Source organism: Oncorhynchus nerka, linkage group LG24, assembly GCF_034236695.1.
Source record: "Oncorhynchus nerka isolate Pitt River linkage group LG24, Oner_Uvic_2.0, whole genome shotgun sequence".
In the NCBI taxonomy this organism is placed as follows: domain Eukaryota; kingdom Metazoa; phylum Chordata; class Actinopteri; order Salmoniformes; family Salmonidae; genus Oncorhynchus; species Oncorhynchus nerka.
Genome location: NC_088419.1, coordinates 65,053,432 through 65,073,636, shown reverse-complemented (window position 1 = coordinate 65,073,636; position 20,205 = coordinate 65,053,432). Strand labels below are relative to the sequence as shown.

Here is a 20,205-nt window from a genome sequence, read left to right as displayed (position 1 = left end):
CAGCCACTCAATGTTAGTGGTGGCTGTTTAACAGTCTGAGATAGAAGCTGTTTTTCAGTCTCTCGGTCCCAGCTTTGATGCACCTGTACTGACCTCGCCTTCTGGATGATAGCGGGGTGAACAGGCAGTGGTTCGGGTGGTTGATGTCCTTGATGATCTTTATGGCCTTCCTGTAACATCGGGTGGTGTAGGTGTCCTGGAGGGCAGGTAGTTTGCCCCCGGTGATGCGTTGTGCAGACCTCACTACCCTCTGGAGAGCCTTACGGTTGAGGGCGGAGCAGTTGCCGTACCAAGTCTATGTCTCTCACATGGGTAGGCAGACCATTCCATAAAAATGGAGCTCTATAGGAGAAAGCCCTGCCTCCAGCTGTTTGTTTAGAAATTCTACGGACAATTAGGAGGCCTGCATCTTGTGACCGTAGCGTACGTGTAGGTATGTACGGCAGGACCAAATCAGAGAGATAGGTAGGAGCAAGCCCATGTAATTATTTGTAGGTTAGCAGTAAAACCTTGAAATCAGCCCTTTCCTTAACAGGAAGCCAGTGTAGGGAGGCTAGCACTGGAGTAATATGATACATTTTTTTTGTTCTAGTCAGGATTCTAGCAGCCATATTTAGCACTAACTGAAGTTTATTTTGTGCTTTATCCGGGTAGCCGGAAAGTAGAGCATTGCAGTAATCTAATCTAGAAGTAACAAAAGCATGGATTAATTTTTCTGCATCATTTTTGGACATAAAGTTTCTGATTTTTGCAATGTTACGTAGAGGGAAAAAAGCTGTCCTTGAAACAGTCTTGATATGTTCGTCAAAAGAGAGATCAGGATCCAGAGAAACGCCAAGGTCCTTCACAGTTTTATTTGAGACGACTGTACAACCATTAAGATTAATTGTCAAATTCAACAGAAGATCTCTTTGTATCTTGGGACCTAGAACAAGCATCTCTGTTTTGTCCGAGTTTAAAAGTAGAACATTTGCAGCCATCCACTTCCTTATGTCTGAAACACAGACTTCTAGCGAGGGCAATTTTTTCTGGCTTCACCATGTTTCATTGAAATGTACAGCTGTGTGTCATCCGCATAGCAGTGAAAGTTAATATTATATTTTTCGAATGACATCCCCAAGAGGTAAAAATATATAGTGAAAACAATAGTGGTCCTAAAACGGAACCTTGAGGAAGACCGAAATTTACAGTTGATTTGTCAGAGGACAAACCATTCACAGAGACAAACTGATATCTTTCCGACAGATAAGATCTAAACCAGGCCAGAACTTATCCTTGCTAAACGATTAAGGGCTGTTTTGGATGCCATTATAGAGGAGACCCAGTCAGGGTTTATTAAAAACTCTATGGAGGTAAAATAGTGACAATTATACAAGCATGTAAAGTATAATTGTTCAACGTAAAATATGAGTTTATGAAAAATAGACTAGTAATCTAGAATAATGTCAGACTGATATTAGAGATCATAGATTACTCAAATGTGTTCTCTGATGAGAGTTTTATACTATTTTAGGATTTTTAGAAAGCCTTTGATACAGTAGAACATTACATTTTATGCCATTAAAAAATGTGGCTTTGGAGAGCTACTGTATTTTGTAAAATTATTAAAACTCTGTATATATATGATAATATATCTATCAAATTGAAAGCATGTACCTCTCCAATGTTTGAATTCATTCAGGGTACAGACAAGGGTGTCCAATTTCACCTGATCTCTTTCTATTAGCCACACAGTTTATTACATCTCATATCAAGACAAGTGTTTTAAAGGGTATTTATATTGCAGACAGGGAGATTATTAGTCAGTTAGCGGATGACACCACCCTCTTCTTAAATTATTCATCTCAGATTCCAACTGTGCTTGATGGGATTCATTCATTATCTAAAGCATCTGGTATGTTGCCAGTTAAAAACGGTGATATGCCCTCAATCTCTGACATCCCAGTTAAGGATACAGTCTTATCTGGGGATTATGATAACTAATAATGAAAAAGCTAGATGCTTACTGAACTTTAACCCTATCACAGAGAACTCAAAATAAACGTAATCACTGGATACAAAGGATTTATCTCTGAATGGTAGAATATTGCTCACAAAGAATGAGGGTATTTCTAGGCTCACTTATGTTGCTTTATCATTACATGTCGAAAATCAGATTAGCAAGATACTTTTTTATTTTGTATGGAAGAACAGGACACATTATATCAAAAAAATCTGTCATTATGAATACTTGTGAAGAGGGTGGTCTCAATTTTCTTGATTTTCCCTCTTGAATAACACTTTAAAGATGAATTGGATTAAGCAATTCCTGAAGAATCCTACCTCTATATGTAATTTTATCTCTCAGTATGTTTTTTCTCATTTAGGTGGCCTCAAATTTCTACAGTATTGAAAAAATACCAACTAATTTATTTAATTTCCATAAACAATTCCTTTTAGCATGGTCTTTGATCTACAAGCACAATTTTTCTCCCCTCAAATATTTTATCTGCAAGTATGGAGATATATTATACAAAGGCAAGTCCTTGTTTTTTTAATAATGTTTCCCGAAACAATATTATATTGGTGATTCAACTCCTCAATGGTATTTATTTAATTATGCTGAATTTTTAGCTTTCATAAAATACTGATCACTATAATTTGCTGTAGTTTTTGATTGATTTTTTATTTCACATTTATTTAACCAGGTAGGCTAGTTGAGAACAAGTTCTCATTTGCAACTGCGACCTGGCCAAGATAAAGCATAGCAGTGTGAACAGACAACACAGAGTTACACATGGAGTAAACAATTAACAAGTCAATAACACAGTAGAAAAAAATTGTCTATATACATTGTGTGCAAAAGGCATGAGGAGGTAGGCGAATAATTACAATTTTGCAGATTAACACTGGAGTGATAAATGATCAGATGGTCATGTACAGGTAAAGATATTGGTGTGCAAAAGAGCAGAAAAGTAAATAAATATAAACAGTATGGGGATGAGGTAGGAAAAATTGGGTGGACTATTTACCGATAGACTATGTACAGCTGCAGCGATCCGTTAGCTGCTCAGATAGCAGATGTTTGAAGTTGGTGAGGGAGATAAAAGTCTCCAACTTCAGCGATTTTTGCAATTCGTTCCAGTCACAGGCAGCAGAGAACTGGAACGAAAGGCGGCCAACTGAGGTGTTGGCTTTAGGGATGATCACTGAGATACACCTGCTGGAGCGCATGCTACGGGTGGGTGTTGCCATTGTGACCAGTGAACTGAGATAAGGCGGAGCTTTACCTAGCATGGACTTGTAGATGACCTGGAGCCAGTGGGTCTGGCGACTAATATGTTTTTTGTTTTATTTTTATTTCACCTTTATTTAACCAGGTAAGCAAGTTGAGAACAAGTTCTCATTTACAATTGCGACCTGGCCAAGATAAAGCAAAGCAGTTCGACACATACAACGACACAGAGTTACACATGGAGTAAAACAAACATACAGTCAATAATACAGTAAAAAACAAAAAAACAAGTCTATATACAATGTGAGCAAATTAGGTGAGAAGGGAGGTAAAGGCAAAAAAGGCCATGGTGGCAAAGTAAATACAATATAGCAAGCAAAACACTGGAATGGTAGTTTTGCAATGGAAGAATGTGCAAAGTAGAAATAAAAATAATGGGGTGCAAAGAAGCAAAATAAATAAATAAATTAAATACAGTTGGGAAAGAGGTAGTTGTTTGGGCTAAATTATAGGTGGGCTATGTACAGGTGCAGTAATCTGTAAGATGCTCTGACAGTTGGTGCTTAAAGCTAGTGAGGGAGATAAGTGTTTCCAATTTAAGAGATTTTTGTAGTTCGTTCCAGTCATTGGCAGCAGAGAACTGGAAGGAGAGGCGGCCAAAGAAAGAATTGGTTTTGGGGGTGACTAGAGAGATATACCTGCTGGAGCGTGTGCTACAGGTGGGAGATGCTATGGTGACCAGCGAGCTGAGATAAGGGGGGACTTTACCTAGCAGGGTCTTGTAGATGACATGGAGCCAGTGGGTTTGGCGACGAGTATGAAGCGAGGGCCAGCCAACGAGAGCGTACAGGTCGCAATGGTGGGTAGAATATGGGGCTTTGGTGACAAAACGGATAGCACTGTGATAGACTGCATCCAATTTGTTGAGTGGGGTATTGGAGGCTATTTTGTAAATGACATCGCCAAAGTCGAGGATTGGTAGGATGGTCAGTTTTACAAGGGTATGTTTGGCAGCATGTGTGAAGGATGCTTTGTTGCGAAATAGGAAGCCAATTCTAGATTTAACTTTGGATTGGAGATGTTTGATATGGGTCTGGAAGGAGAGTTTACAGTCTAACCAGACACCTAAGTATTTGTAGTTGTCCACGTATTCTAAGTCAGAGCCGTCCAGAGTAGTGATGTTGGACAGGCGGGTAGGTGCAGGTAGCGATCGGTTGAAGAGCATGCATTTAGTTTTACTTGTATTTAAGAGCAATTGGAGGCCACGGAAGGAGAGTTGTATGGCATTGAAGCTTGCCTGGAGGGTTGTTAACACAGTGTCCAAAGAAGGGCCGGAAGTATACAGAATGGTGTCGTCTGCGTAGAGGTGGATCAGAGACTCACCAGCAGCAAGAGCGACCTCATTGATGTATACAGAGAAGAGAGTCGGTCCAAGAATTGAACCCTGTGGCACCCCCATAGAGACTGCCAGAGGTCCGGACAGCAGACCCTCCGATTTGACACACTGAACTCTATCAGAGAAGTAGTTGGTGAACCAGGCGAGGCAATCATTTGAGAAACCAAGGCTGTCGAGTCTGCCGATGAGGATGTGGTGGTTGACAGAGTCGAAAGCCTCCCAGATCAATGAATACGGCTGCACAGTAATGTTTCTTATCGATGGCGGTTAAGATATCGTTTAGGACCTTGAGCGTGGCTGAGGTGCACCCATGACCAGCTCTGAAACCAGATTGCATAGCAGAGAAGGTATGGTGAGATTCGAAATGGTCGGTAATCTGTTTGTTAACTTGGCTTTCGAAGACCTTAGAAAGGCATGGTAGGATAGATATAGGTCTGTAGCAGTTTGGGTCAAGAGTGTCCCCCCCTTTGAAGAGGGGGATGACCGCAGCTGCTTTCCAATCTTTGGGAATCTCAGATGACACGAAAGAGAGGTTGAACAGGCTAGTAATAGGGGTGGCAACAATTTCGGCAGATAATTTTAGAAAGAAAGGGTCCAGATTGTCTAGCCCGGCTGATTTGTAGGGGTCCAGATTTTTCAGCTCTTTCAGAACTTCAGCTGAATGGATTTGGGAGAAGGAGAAATGGGGAAGGCTTGGGCGAGTTGCTGTTGGGGGTGCAGTGCTGTTGACCGGGGTAGGAGTTGCCAGGTGGAAAGCATGGCCAGCCGTAGAAAAATGCTTATTGAAATTCTCAATTATGGTGGATTTATCAGTGGTGACAGTGTTTCCTATCTTCAGTGCAGTGGGCAGCTGGGAGGAGGTGTTCTTATTCTCCATGGACTTTACAGTGTCCCAGAACTTTTTAGAGTTAGTGTTGCAGGAAGCAAATTTCTGCTTGAAAAAGCTAGCCTTGGCTTTTCTAACTGCCTGTGTATAACGGTTTCTAGCTTCCCTGAACAGCTGCATATCACGGGGGCTGTTCGATGCTAATGCAGAACGCCATAGGATGTTTTTGTGTTGGTTAAGGGCAGTCAGGTCTGGGGAGAACCAAGGGCTATATCTGTTCCTGGTTCTAATTTTCTTGAATGGGGCATGTTTATTTAAGATTGTTAGGAAGGCATGTAGCGAGGGCAAGCCGACTAGAGCATATAGGTTGCAGTGGTGGGTGGTATAAGGTGCTTTAGTAACAAAACGGATGGCACTGTGATAAACTGCATCCAGTTTGCTGAGTAGAGTATTGGAAGCTATTTTGTAGATGACATCGCCGAAGTCGAGGATCGGTAGGATAGTCAGTTTTACTAGGGTAAGTTTGGCAGCGTGAGTGAAGGAGGCTTTGTTGCGGAATAGAAAGCCGACTCTAGATTTGATTTTAGATTGGAGATGTTTGATATGAGTCTGGAAGGAGAGTTTACAGTCTAGCCAGACACCTAGATACTTATAGATGTCCACATATTCTAGGTCGGAACCATCCAAGGTGGTGATGCTAGTCGGGCGTGCGGGTGCAGGCAGCGAACGGTTGAAAAGCATGCATTTGGTTTTACCAGCGTTTAAGAGCAGTTGGAGGCCACGGAAGGAGTGTTATATGGCATTGAAGCTCGTTTGGAGGTTAGATAGCACAGTGTCCAAGGATGGGCCGGAGGTATACAGAATGGTGTCGTCTGCGTAGAGGTGGATCAGGGAATCGCCCGCAGCAAGAGCAACATCATTGATATATACAGAGAAAAGAGTCGGCCCGAGAATTGAACCCTGTGGCACCCCCACAGAGACTGCCAGAGGACCGGACGGCATGCCCTCCGATTTGACACACTGAATTCTGTCTGCAAAGTAGTTGGTGAACCAGGCAAGGCAGTCATTAGAAAAACCGAGGCTACTGATAAGAATATGGTGATTGACAGAGTCGAAAGCCTTGGCAAGGTCGATGAAGACGGCTGCACAGTACTGTCTTTTATCGATGGCGGTTATGATATCGTTTAGTACCTTGAGCATGGCTAAGGTGCACCCGTGACCGGCTCGGAAACCAGATTGCACACTGGAGAAGGTACGGTGGGATTCGAGATGCAATCCCCTCTTGAGTTATTGTACTTTTTAGGGATGTAGCCAAATCTATCCCCACTTCTTTACCTTCTCTTGATCCAGCTGACAGCAGGCAATATAGATTTCTCTCCTTCTGTTTTGAACAACATTAGGAAAATATATGCTCTATTTCAATGTGATGTTGTTTCAGTCCCATACCTCATGTCTTTCTAGAATGGCCTTTCTTTTTTTGGGTCTCTTTCTCAGAAATGTCTTTTAACTAATGAGATTAAAGATATTTATCCTAAATTAATCCATAAGTGCTACACTACTAAACATTATCTTGAAAAGTTTTTTTTTAAGAAAGAAAAAAATATGTTTTTTTATACCTCCTGTAATTAACAACTGCTTTACATTTATTTTGGTATTGCTCTTATACCTGGAAGCTGTGGCAAGATATTATAAGATTTGTTTTAGATGAAATACATGCAAATATTTCCCTTCTACTTGAAAATGTGATATTTGGTTTACAAAGTATATTAACGTATATGCAAAGCCTTTCTTCTTAAGTAACCTCATTGTTATTTTAGCTAAAATCCATATTCATAAATGTACATTTGAGTCAAAAGCCTCTTATTCTTTTTTTATGAAATTGAACAAAAATATGAACACAATTTCTTCTCAAAACAAAAAAGCAATCAAAACGTTGAACGTTCGTAAGGTTCACACGGTCTTTAAATAATGTATTGTCTTTATTCCCCTGACCATTGTTTGTATACTATGTTCTATACTCCGTTTGTTTTTCTATATTGTATATTTTAAATCGCTTTACAAAAAAAAAAAGAAAAACTACTACCAGAACCACAGAAGGTGCACATGATTTATCGCAGCTGGCGGGTGTGTGGCGTGTTTTTTTCCTACCCATTCTACTGCATTCGTGCAAACTCCGCTCTCTCTCTCACCCGGGGCGCCGTGCGAGAGATAAAGACCACCTACCCATTCCGCTGCTGAGGGGCGTTTGTGAAGCTAACGCGTGGTCAGCTGGCATTGGCTGAAACGATTTGTCCCATGCTTTTTTTCAATTAATTCGATTGGTTAAAGGTTGTTACGCTTCCTCCTGGAGCTGCTATCCAATGAAAACCAGACATCTGTTCGGAAACGAGAGACCATCAGCAGCGTTTGGGGCTTGCAGTAAGTACAGCATTTGAGGTCAGTATTTTGACCAATATAGCATGTAACTAGCCATAGCTAGTTTTACTGCTAGATTTAGTGTCTATAAAATGTATGGTATTTATTTACTTTGTTATTTATATTTTCTATTTTAGAGGGTGTTTTTTTAGTAAGCTGAAATGACAACCATGTCGATGGTTTTGATGGCGGTATCGATCGCATCACTATTTGCTGAGTCCTCCATTTGATTTCCGAGAACAATTTGAAGATGGGGGTAAGTTTTGAATAAATACTGAACCTTCCTGTTTTTTTTGGTGTGGGGGGGCGGCATTTGAAATGTGGTGATTGGACTACATGTCATATGTTGGATGAGTGTCACAGAGACACAATTTCATAGCCTGCTCACTTTATGCAATATCAGCTTGACATGTTCAAAATGTAATTCACATTTAGCTGACATGTTCTGATTTAGTGATTACTCATCCAAAACCCCATCAATGGGTTGCATGCACTCCCTCTGCTCTTTTCCCAGATTAACTACACAGGTACATGGCCCTTGCGGAGTGGCTCTGCCCTCATTACTCAGGTGACTTACTTACACCTGACTTTTGAATAACATTTTGCAGATGCCTGGAAAAGCTGATGGGTGGAATCTAAACACAAGTCAGACTATGGGAAGTTTGTTCTCACTGCTGGGAAATTCTATGGTGACGTTGACAAAGACAAAGGTACCTCTGTCAGTTTGCCATTTAGGCTCCAGCAATAGAATCTGGTGCGTCTAGGCTGTTTCTCAATAGGTTGACACTTAATATGAGTATTTCTTGAACATTTACAACATTTCAGGCCTTCAAACCAGCCAGGATGCTCTCTTTTACTCTGCATCCTCCCACTTTGAGTCCGTCAGCAACAAAGACCAGCCACTGGTAATCCAGTTTACTGTGAAACATGAACAGAACATTGACTGTGGTGGAGGCTACCTCAAGTGTTTCCCAGCTGATCTCAACCAGGAGGAAATGCATGGAGAATCCACAAACAACATCATGTTTGGTAAGTATAAACATCCTATTTGTAACTGGGAACATTGGAAAGCAGGTTATGACTCATTTGTCACATTCCTTTCTGTTTTGAGAGTCCCCTAGGTATTGTTCCCCGTGTTAGTCTCACTGTCTTGAGTTGCCTGGCTACTTTACACCACATACTATTGGCAGTGTGAAGTTGAATTCCTGTGTTTGTGTTTTGGCTGTCTTAGGTCCAGACATCTGTGGTCCAGGCACTAAAAGTGATGAGAAGCCCTTTTGTCCATAAGCAATTCTGCTATATTTTCTAGTCAATGGTAACGGTTGTATTTATTATCTATGAGCTTCACCATCTTATCTGTCGAACATTTTTGCTATCCCACCTTTTTCTCAGTATGTTTTAAAAGTATTGGCCTTAAAGAAGTTAAAGAAACATTATTTTGTTTTTGCATGCAGTAACTTGTTTTGTGTGTTCCCTAGGATGATGAATATACCCACATGTACACACTGGTAGTCAATCCGGATAACACCTACGAGGTGGAGATCGACAACAAGAAAGTTGAGTCTGGAAGCCTAGAGGAGGACTGGGACTCCCCCCCAAAAGAAGATAAAGGACCCTGATGCTGAGAAGCTAGATGACTGGGATGAGAGAGAACATTGATGATCCTGAAGACAAGAAACCAGAGGTATGTTAACAAGACATTAAAGAATGCATGAGAACACCATTTAATTTTCTGTAGAAAATGCAGGTGACATTATTAAGCCACTGTTTCCTGTAGGACTGGGATGTGGCTGAGAACATCCCTGATGCCAAGAAGCCTGATGACTGGAACGATGAGATGGATGGTGAATGGAGCCTCCCATGGTCACGGACCCTGACTATAAGGTAGGCCTCCACGGTCGTTTATACTCATGGCCACAAGGATTTGGTGTGAATGTACTACACTTGGTGAAATGTGGTCTTGCCATTTTTACTAATTTGCCTATTTACTTGGATACATAGTGGGGGGAAAATACTTTTGCACATGGAACTAAGCACTTTCTGACATTGTTTTTCCCAGGGGGAGTGGAAGCCCAAACAGATTGACAATCCTGCCTACAAGGGGAAATGGGTGAACCCTGAAATTGACTACACTGCTGACCTTGAAATATGCCAGCATGGGGGTGATTGGATATGTATGTGGCAGGTAGAGTGACTGACTCTAATCCTTGATTAATGTAACATGGTGTGTAGTGTTTCACTTTTACTATTCTTTTGACTTAAAAAAAAAAAAATCAAAGTGAATGTTTATTTCAATCTTGACCAATGACCCTTTATCATTTTATAGGTGAAGTCAGGGACTTTTTTTTTTTTTTTGTGACAATTTTCTCAATGTCCCAAAGCTTGCAGAAGAAGTAAGGAACGAGACATGGGGTGCAACAAAGGTAAGTCGATGGTCTCCTTTTTTTGTGTGATATACCATCAACTTTACCAGTTATGTTTAGATTGAGTTGTCATTATAATATGTTCTCTCTAAAAGGTGATGTGTGCATCGTCTCCTACCCTGTCAATATTATTATTATTTTTTATATATATATATATTTTTGCTGTCTACACAGGACCCTGAAAAGATGATGACTGACAGTCAGGAAGAGGAGAGAAAGAAACGGGATGCAGAAGAGAATAATAAAAAGGAGGGAGAAGAGGATGAAGAAACTGACTCTAAACACAAAGATGAGTTGTAAACCAGAACTTCTGAAAAGGAACCCTGTCTACTATGATCCATTGGCTGAAGATGGGGCTTTGTTGGCCTTTCCGTTAATGATTGATGCTTCTCCCCCAAAACAAGTGATGTAGTCAAAACGATAGCTACCCATAAGGGAAGGGGTGAAAACTAAGGACAGCAATTAGTTATGTTTCCATGTTGTGTTGATAATCTATAAGAGTTGAGATTTGGTTGAAGATTTATTGTTAGATTTGATTTTTTTTATTTTAATTTTAGCAGTGACATGCCAGTAATTGTTTTTGAAAGTGAAGTTTACAACAATTTGTTTTCAGAGATTAGATTCAATGTTCTTCTGCTAACTACATTGTTAAGTATATTGACCATCTCAAATTTCCTGACAATGTTTACCTCAATGCATTTTTTCTTTTTAATCTGACACATTTTTGTTGAGTCTGTGCTACCTGATGTCTGGTAGGTGCTTGTACCCCAAACATGTATATGGCATTAGGATGGTGTCTCTCAACTGTTTTGGATATGGTGTGAAAGTCTACTGATGATCCTTTTCTGCACTCATGGGGTCACTCTGTATTGGGTAGGCAGTTTTCACTAACTACTCAAGCTACCTTAAATCAAATGCACCTATTTTCTAAATTGAAAATAACAGACCAGACTGCATACATACAGCTGCTAAGATATTCTAAAGCAGGAGGGTCTGATGCCTGACCATTGTTATGTTCATTTTGAGGGAAATGGTTTTTGTTTTTTTCCCCTCTGACATTAAAAACCAATGTTTCTGCACTGCTCTTGTCCCAATGCTGATTGGAAGTTGACCCTGTTGTGAAACATTTTAGACTATGTATGGGAGGCTGTTTTCATTTTATTGTGGAAGGAAGAAGTTCTTATACAGATTACTCTCCAATAATGCAACAAAGGAAGTGACTCAATTTATTGTTTTTGTCTCATTCTTATATATTCTATAACGCTCACCGTGTGTGTCGCGTAATTTGAGGGTACTCCACCTTTCCGTGGATAAGTTTGCAGCGTTGCAAACAGCCATTCATTATTACACTGGCATTAAACTCGTTAACATTTACACCAGCGCACTGCTGCAGACAGTCGCGGGGGCAGCGCCATCTGACGTAGCTGATTGAATGACCCCATTCCAGTACACAAATTCCAGTGCCTCGTTTTTAAAGCTGCCTCTAATCTATCGTTACGCAGAATGAAGTAGTGGGAACAGAAACATTATGGCTGCCAGTCTTTCCCTGACTCAGGTAAGTATTTTATTTCAAAACGAATGGTGATTAGTATGTAGGTGCCTTGTACTTATTGGGCAAATGGATTTAAGGACTAAGTGGTTTTGAACTGCTGTGCCTCGCGGTCTTGAACTCTTTTGAAGTTTTCCTCAACCCATATGACTGGGTAAAGTTTCTGCCTTTAACGCCTTAAGCGACTGCGTAAGGGCGTTGCTAGTTAGGCTAACATTAGCTGCCTGTTGTGTCAATTTTGGAATGGTCGGATAGCTACAGTAGCTAGCTAGAACTTTTGCGTAGTTTTGTTTCTTTTGATTGTATTCACTGGTCACTACATTACCTAGCTAACTTTGCATATTGAAATAAAGGAGCTCTCAAAGTTTCTTTTTGTTCGACTGTCAACATTTATTTGGAAGCGTAATGTTAGCTAGCTAACTACCAGTTTGCACTCATGCTGTGAGCCGCATAGCAAAGCTAGCACGGTAACGTTAACTAGCTTCAATCCACTTTCCTCCCTTTGTAAACGTTTATTGTAACGTATTAGGTAGAGGATATCAAGTCAGCTGTCCGATATGACAGTTTTAATCATTTATTAAACTGACAATACAAACTAACGTTCACTAGGTAGCTTGCTATCGTCAGCTAGTCAGAGAGAAGAGGAAGTAACCGCATGTTGTCCCATATGACACTGCCAATGGCCAACTATGTTGCAGACGACCGCTGTTTTATTAATCACATTGATATTAGCATTGGTTTTCTGATTAATTTAAGTTGATAGTGGACATTATTTGCCAGCAGTATTCTACTGGCTAAACTAGCTAGTTAGTTTAGCTGACATCCTGCCTGACTGGTGATTTTGTTAATCTCATAGCTACTACATATTTTGACTGCATAATGATTGCGTTAGCTATATGTAATTAACTAGCTAGCGAAGTTAGTATGTACTGATTTATATGTTTGTCTTATGTTATGGGATATTACCATTCTTCAATGGGGTGACATGTTCTTTACCTAGGCTGAGCCTATACCAAGGAAAAAGACTGGGGCTGGTGCAATTTATTGGCAGCAGGGCTGTGCTGTGCGGGGGGGAATAAGGATTGGACAAGAAAATACTGCAAACAGCACAGTATAGCTAGTATCATCTGCAGTTTTGTGAAGAGTATTCACTGCTATGCAATTAGTCACACAAAGACTCTGTGTTTAGACAGCCAACAGTGCCAGGCACACAATTGTTTCCAATAGAAAATGGTGTGGGGGTCTGGGAAAGTTATAGTGAATAATGATCAGATTATGAATGTATTATTGAAGTAACATGCAATGTCAAACGCTTTTCAACGAGTAAGCTAGATCTATATGTTTTATATAGCCTTTTGGAATCGTCTGACTCGTCTATAGTACTGTAAGGTTGCAGTTGATCAAATGTTACATTTATTAGTTAGCTGTTCTTTGAATATGAATATTTTTGTAAAAGTGCAAAGGAGAAGAGCACATCCAATATTTAGTCTGTTCACAGAGAAAGCTCTTACTGGTCAAACACTCCCATTGTGAATGCACCATAAGGAGCCACAGGAAATGAAGTCCATCAATGGTTTTCTTCTTCGGAAATCAGAAAATACCCATTCCTTTATTACATTACTTGAGAGGCGCCATTTGTATGTTAACTTTAAACAAGGTGGGATAGTGCTCGTCTATTTCATATGATCATTGGCAGATGACGGTCTTCTCCTGATCTGATTTCATACTTAGGCTAGACCCTATTTGTCTTATTCATTGTGTAAAATGTGGTAGTGCAGGCTATTCATTTCTTTGGTGGAGTTCAGAAGGTTGGTTGACTCATGTTGCTGAGGACTGTGATTATCAGTAGGATTTGATGCGGTGGTATGATTGATTATCTATGATGTTTGTATGTAATGTATGTGTGTTTACGTCTATAATTTGTTTATAATGTCGGCGTCTAAGTTGTTACGTCTGGAAACATTGTTCCCCTGCTGCTGCTGTCTTGGTTGGACTAGGTCTCTTGAAAAGTAGATTTTATCTCTGTGAGACTACCTGGATAATAACTTAGTTTAGCCTGTTGCTTGGACTAGGCATTCCACTTTCCTAACCACTTGATTTCAAGCGCTGCACACACACAGTACTGAAGTACACATTGCCAGCCTATGAATGTATTGGCCTAAATGTAATTGAAACCCTGTCTTGGTAGAGGAACTTGAGACACACTGATTAACTATTAAGATGAACATGATGCATAATGCTCAGAGGAAACATTGATTTCCTGTAGATAGAGGCCTATTCCTATTTGTAATTTATTAGCCTTGCTTTTTGGCAGCTGCCAGGGCAATGTAATACAGGCTTGGCCAGAAGTCAAACAACCACTTGTGGATCTCGGCTAATGGGTCTACTGTGAGTGTACTGTGTTCTAGACGGTGTTCTGGTTATTTAACTAGCTAGTGCTTGCACGTTGATATGTAGGCCTAGCTTTATTTAATGGATTATATTTTTCTACTCAGAAGTCCTATGCTGCTTTGCTTTTGCATCTTGGTTGATGTTGGACAAATTATTGATTGACATGTAATCTTATGATTGGCTTGCTTGAAGGGTGTTGTCTGGCCCTTTTTATGATTATAAAATGTGTCTCAGGAGCATTTTATGTCTCTCCACAGCTCTCAAGTGGAAATCCTCTCTATGACAAATACTATCGACAGGTAAGATGTCTTTTTGTGAGTCCATGGGCGAATTACCAGGATGTACTAAAGCAGTAGTACCTTGGTTTATAAGCTGAGTAACAGAGAATCTCTCATTTGGATGAGGGCTGTTCAGATGAGAGAGCACCAGATAGAATGGGAAATACTGTGTCGCATTAGTCAGCAACTGCAGAACTGCACTGAACATGTCTCAAGGCTTTTCTCCACTCTGTGATCTATTCTGTGCGAGATGAGGCTTCTTTATGAATTAATGATAACTCTTTGCTAACCCTGTCATTGAGGAGGCTCAAAGAGGACTAAGTGAAATTGCTAGACACTGCAATGGGAAAATGTGATGTATTAAGGACTCCGATCAAAGTATTAGCCTATACTTAAGCATACCTGTTTTTAAATACTCAATAAAATGTTGTATTGCAAAGTCAGCACAAATTAGCTAGAGAGCTGGTGCTTTTACTGGCTAATTCTTCTTTCTTGTGTTGACTTGTTTTGTCTGTGGTGTAGGTTGACCCGTCTGGTAGTGGACGGGTGGCAGCTGCTGATGCAGCCTTGTTCCTGAAGAGATCAGGCCTGGCAGACCTCGTCCTGGGCAAGGTAAGATACTAGATGACACAGCTGATGGCCAGACACCAAGCTATGGAACTTACCCAGTATGGTTGTTTACGGGAATTCCTATATGACTGATGTAATTTAAGTGATTTAAAATGTCTTCTTAGATCTGGGATTTGGCAGATTCAGAACGCAAGGGGTGCCTTAACGATCAGGTAGACCAGCTGTTACTTAGTAGATTTACAATGTCGTGTTGGACATATTCAAAGATTCCTTGTAGTAAGACAACCAGAATACACTTCTTGTCTCTGCACCCATCAGCAATTCTTCATTGCTCTCCGGTTGGTGGCCTGTGCTCAAAATGGATTGGAGGTGGCACTCAAGAGTCTCAATTTGGTAGTTCCTCCCCCAAAGTTTGTGAGTACAATCATCACTGAAACCCACAGTCTCTATTCAAGAAACAGACGTTTGATTTAATGGCATGTGAGCTTTACTACTGCAAAAAAACACCACCTTTGTTAATGATGCTAACTTTATTTTTATTTTTATTTATTTTTGTCTCAGCATGACACCAGCAGCCCAGTTTTACCTGGGGGAGTGTCCATTGACAGCCCATGGGTGGTCAAGGTGAGGGGAAACCTATCAATATTTCTTAAAAAATGTAATCTTGTAATTTTGTCCTGGTCTCTAATAATGAAAGCAGTAACAAACCACATGTGGATGACACATTTCTTTTTTTAACATTTACCTCTTATTCAAATCAGTTTTTCAAAGCCATTTCAGGGGGGTTCCGAACCTTGCAAAATCAATCAATTACTTTTAACTAAAGTGGAAATTATTCTTGAATCACACACCTGTACCATGTCCCTGTGTGACTTTTCAGACGGAAGAGAAGCTGAAATTTGATGCCATATTCGAAAGCCTCTCCCCCGTTGGTGGAATGCTCTCTGGGGAGAAGGTCAAACCAGTGTTGCTCAATTCCAAACTTCCAGTGGATGTACTGGGAAGGGTAAGCCTAACATACAGTATCTTCAGGGCTCCTAATGAATGAGTTTTGGTGACCACCACAGAGTAAATGCATGTGTGCCCACTGGGGGGTGGTCTTGTGTTAAACATTTCTGTTGCTTTTCCAAACTTGACTTGGATGGTCTATTTTACGACTGGTCTATTTTACTGATTTGATGCATTTTGTTAACATATTGCTGGGTGTAGTGAACTCCCCCATAAATAATGTTGCAGGTATGGGAACTGAGTGACCTAGACAGAGATGGTATGCTCGACCGAGATGAGTTTGCTGTGGTAAGAAATGATGAATCATTAAAGTGTAATATAAACATTTAGTATGTTCAAAGATGAAATGTGGACTATTTTGTCAGATTTAGTGTGGGGTTGTGCTTCTCGAATAGAATAAGTAGTTTGACAACATTGGACTTCCCTGATCTTACATTGAAACAGACATGAAAGGCAGATTTATGTATGTAAATTGTATATTTATGCGTATATGTTCTCCTTCATTAGGTCATGTACCTGGTCTACAGAGCTCTGGAGGGGGAGCCCATACCCATGTCTCTGCCTGCTACCCTTGTGCCACCCTCCAAGAGGAAAAAGCTCCCTGTCTCTGTACCCCCTGTGATGCCCCTTTTACCCTCGCCCCCCTCCATCAAAGAGAGACGCTCCTCCCATTCCGGGTCCAAAACCCTGCCCTCCAAACCAGCAGCGACCCCAGTCACAGTGAGTATCCTATTCATCCTAGTATGAAAGTGAGGCTGAAAGACTTACCCCCATCTCTAACAATCCTGTCCCCTCTGTCTCTTTTCAGTGGGCTGTATCTCCTCCAGACAAAGCCAAGTATGATGAGGTTTTTGCAAAGACCGATCTTGACATGGATGGTCTGGTGTCTGGGCCTGAAGTCCGAGATATCTTCCTAAAGACTGGCTTGCCCTCCGCCACACTAGCACGCATCTGGTAAGACATATCAGGACATGTTTAGTATAATTCAGGCGATTTAGATAATATGCAGTGCCTGCACTTGCATTTACTAATTCAATCTGGACATTGGTCATATAGGGCTGGTTTCTGGACCTAGAGTAAATTCTTGGACTAAAAAGCTATTTCAATTAAGATTTTCTATTGAGCAGAACTAGGCTTAATATGGGTCTGTGACCTGCCTATAGTTTGACAATATTATGCCCAATCCTGGAGGGGTAAATTGATCTTTCTATTGTGGTCATCTGTGTTCCACAGGGAGCTCTGTGACATTGGGGACATAGGGAAGCTTACCAGGGAACAGTTTGCACTAGCGCTGCATCTAATTAACCAAAAACTGACCAAGGGTGTGGACCCACCCCAGAACCTCTGTCCTGAAATGATCCCTCCCTCAGACCGACTAAGCGTTGCAGCCAAGCAGGTAAGACTCCTCTCTATTGTCCTGCACGTTGCAACCCAGTCTTAGACAGCCAATAATATGAATATCTTATTTTTATCCAGTGTATTTCTCTATGAAGAATGTCGGACTATTTTGATGAATAGGCTACTTAATTGTGATGCGGATTTGGTAACGTCTATTTCCTGATGTTTTACTAAACCTTTCCTTCCCTTCTCCTGTGGTGTGGGTTTTTGTGTTCTAGCTTGCTGCTGTGTCTCTGACCCTGTCTGTGTATGCTGTCTCTTTGCATTCTTCCTCATGACTCATGCATTGTACACAAGGTGGGATCTCCCTCTAACTGGGGACTCTCCTGAGTGTTGGCTTCACGGTGTCTCCGGTTAGCCCCTGGCAGTGTCACCCGCCCATGTACCTACCTCATAATATTTCCTTGGCTTTCCTCCTAGTTCAACTGTTAGTCATTTTTAGTGCCCTCTACCATTTGTTTGCATGTAGATGTGCTTTCGGTGTTGTCCCCCATTCAGTTTATCTTGTATGGGTCATTTTGTGATTTCTTTTGCAAAATGGGTTTGATTTATCTGGTGAGATTGATTAGTTGCCACTTTAGCTGGAGGCTCATATTATTCCACATCATGTTTGCCATTCCATTGAGTTAATGTTTAGACATTGTGTATATGTTGTAGTGTATGTCTGGTCAGTAAAGCTACACTGATGTGAATGTAAACATTGTTTTCTGCTCTCAATGATCTCTCCCCACCAGAGCAATGCAGCAAATCTGGCAGCAGACTTTTCTGCCATCAAGGAACTGGACTCGCTCAGCAATGAGATTGTAGATCTACAAAAGTGAGTGGCAAACAGTTGTGTTCGAGGGATGGGTTAGCTCCAGCTTTGTTTTGACAGGAGTTTGTTGGAGCTTGCAACTTCTCCTGTTAAGGTTGCTATGACAGCCAAGGAACTGGGTCTTTCTCTGTCTCACATTGGAATATTTCAGGGAATACATGGTATAGTTGCATGTTTTAAGGGGAATCTTGAGAAAAGAGACAAGTTCTCCGCTAAGGTATGTGTGTAGTCTGCAGAAAGAGCAGATGGAGGGGAGCTGGTAGACTGACCAGCTGTCCAGGGACTCATAAGTGCGGAAGGGAGCCTTCAAGCAGGGTCTCCAGAGGTTCTCTGTCTCACTTTTTGTGTGTGTATGTGTGATGAGGGAGAAACACCTGCTGAAGGGGATGGTGGGGGGGTCTCTTAAAATGGATCTCTTTATAGTTTGTACGTGTTACTTCCCTTTTCTGGTAAACAATTATTGAGGATAGTAGTAGTCTGCATCAGTTTATGAATAGCAGCTGTAAGTTTCAATTTTAGGAAAGATGAGGAAAATTTGGATTTTAGCATAGTGGACCATAAACTGCAAAGATGATTCATGTTTTCAAGATTGCTGTGAGTGTCCTCGAAGGTGCTGCTGTCCTTGAGGAAAGGTATTCATGCGGTGTACTCTACCCTATGGAGGGGCATTGGATGAAGCTGTGTTTTTTAGCTGAGTCTGAGAGCATTACTGGGTGAGGGTGTCATAGATTTAGAATGATTGTCTGAAACCAGCATTTCCTTATTTTTGGCTGACATTGGAAGAGGTGCATGGGATGTTGTCTACACATGTTGTTTCTGGATGATTGCCAGCCAGGGCATTGCAATATACAGTCAGTTAAGTTAGTACTCCTGACTCGTACGTCGCCTACCTCACTTCAGATTCTCTCAACTGGCTCTACACTCTCTCTCGACATGTGGGGCTGTTTGTATCTGGCTGCCTTTTTGTTTCAGCAGTCTTCATGTTGAGCAAAACATTTCTATTATTGATTTGATTAATATAAACTGTAGTAATATCTATTCTGTTGCATATGCCTTTTGGCATTTTAGTGTTCTACCTTGCTAAATTAATGGTTTTGTTATTGTCAGTAGATTTAAGGATTTGGACTTGGTAGGTAGAGCAGATAACCGAAGAGGCCCTGCCTATTCTGCATATTTTCACACATTTTAAAATATTTTTAAAATCTTTATTTAACTAGGCAAGTCAGTTAACCTCTTACAGCTACCTCCCTACTTTTTTCAATTTCCGCCTGAAGACATACCCAAATATACCAAAACATGGACCTCTCCTTCACTGCAGCCGAGGTGAGTAAAACATTTAAACGTGTTAACCCTCGCAAGGCTGCAGGCCCAGACGGCATCCCCAGCCGCGCCCTCAGAGCATGCGCAGACCAGCTGGCTGGTGTGTTTACGGACATATTCAATCAATCCCTATCCCAGTCTGCTGTTCCCACATGCTTCAAGAGGGCCACCATTGTTCCTGTTCCCAAGAAAGCTAAGGTAACTGATCTAAACGACTACCACCCCGTAGCACTCACTTCCATCATCATGAAGTGCTTTGAGAGACTAGTCAAGGACCATATCACCTCCACCCTACCTGACACCCTAGACCCACTCCAATTTGCTTACCGCCCAAATAGGTCCACAGACGATGCAATCTCAACCACACTGCACACTGCCCTAACCCATCTGGACAAGAGGAATACCTATGTGAGAATGCTGTTCATCGACTACAGCTCTGCATTTAACACCATAGTACCCTCCAAGCTCGTCATCAAGCTCGAGACCCTGGGTCTCGACCCCGCCCTGTGCAACTGGGTACTGGACTTCCTGACGGGCCGCCCCCAGGTGGTGAGGGTACAACAACATCTCCACCCCGCTGATCCTCAACACTGGGGCCCCACA

General features: G+C 41.3%; 1 protein-coding gene and 1 pseudogene across 6 annotated transcripts in view; both read left to right on the top strand.

Moving 5' to 3' along the window:
• Positions 1-7,749: 7,749 nt before the first annotated feature.
• On the top strand, positions 7,750-11,353 carry LOC115108431 (calreticulin-like; annotated as a pseudogene).
• A 369-nt stretch (positions 11,354-11,722) lies between these two features.
• The window catches only part of LOC115108430 (epidermal growth factor receptor substrate 15-like), a 31,878-nt gene continuing 23,395 nt past the window's right edge, over positions 11,723-20,205 (top strand). For 3 of the 6 annotated variants that reach the window (XM_029632741.2, XM_029632740.2, XM_029632739.2), the window contains exons 1-12: positions 11,725-11,829; positions 14,472-14,513; positions 15,015-15,104; positions 15,227-15,274; positions 15,381-15,476; positions 15,624-15,686; positions 15,943-16,068; positions 16,299-16,358; positions 16,578-16,790; positions 16,879-17,024; positions 17,304-17,466; positions 18,203-18,285. In XM_029632741.2, coding sequence (XP_029488601.1) covers positions 11,803-11,829; positions 14,472-14,513; positions 15,015-15,104; positions 15,227-15,274; positions 15,381-15,476; positions 15,624-15,686; positions 15,943-16,068; positions 16,299-16,358; positions 16,578-16,790; positions 16,879-17,024; positions 17,304-17,466; positions 18,203-18,285 — 1,157 coding nt within the window. In that variant the 5' untranslated portion in view covers positions 11,725-11,802. Of the gene's footprint in view, positions 11,830-14,372; positions 14,514-15,014; positions 15,105-15,226; positions 15,275-15,380; positions 15,477-15,623; positions 15,687-15,942; positions 16,069-16,298; positions 16,359-16,577; positions 16,791-16,878; positions 17,025-17,303; positions 17,467-18,202; positions 18,286-20,205 lie in introns of those variants that run through there. The other 3 variants (XM_029632743.2, XM_029632742.2, XM_065009055.1) reach the window with 3 other exon arrangements.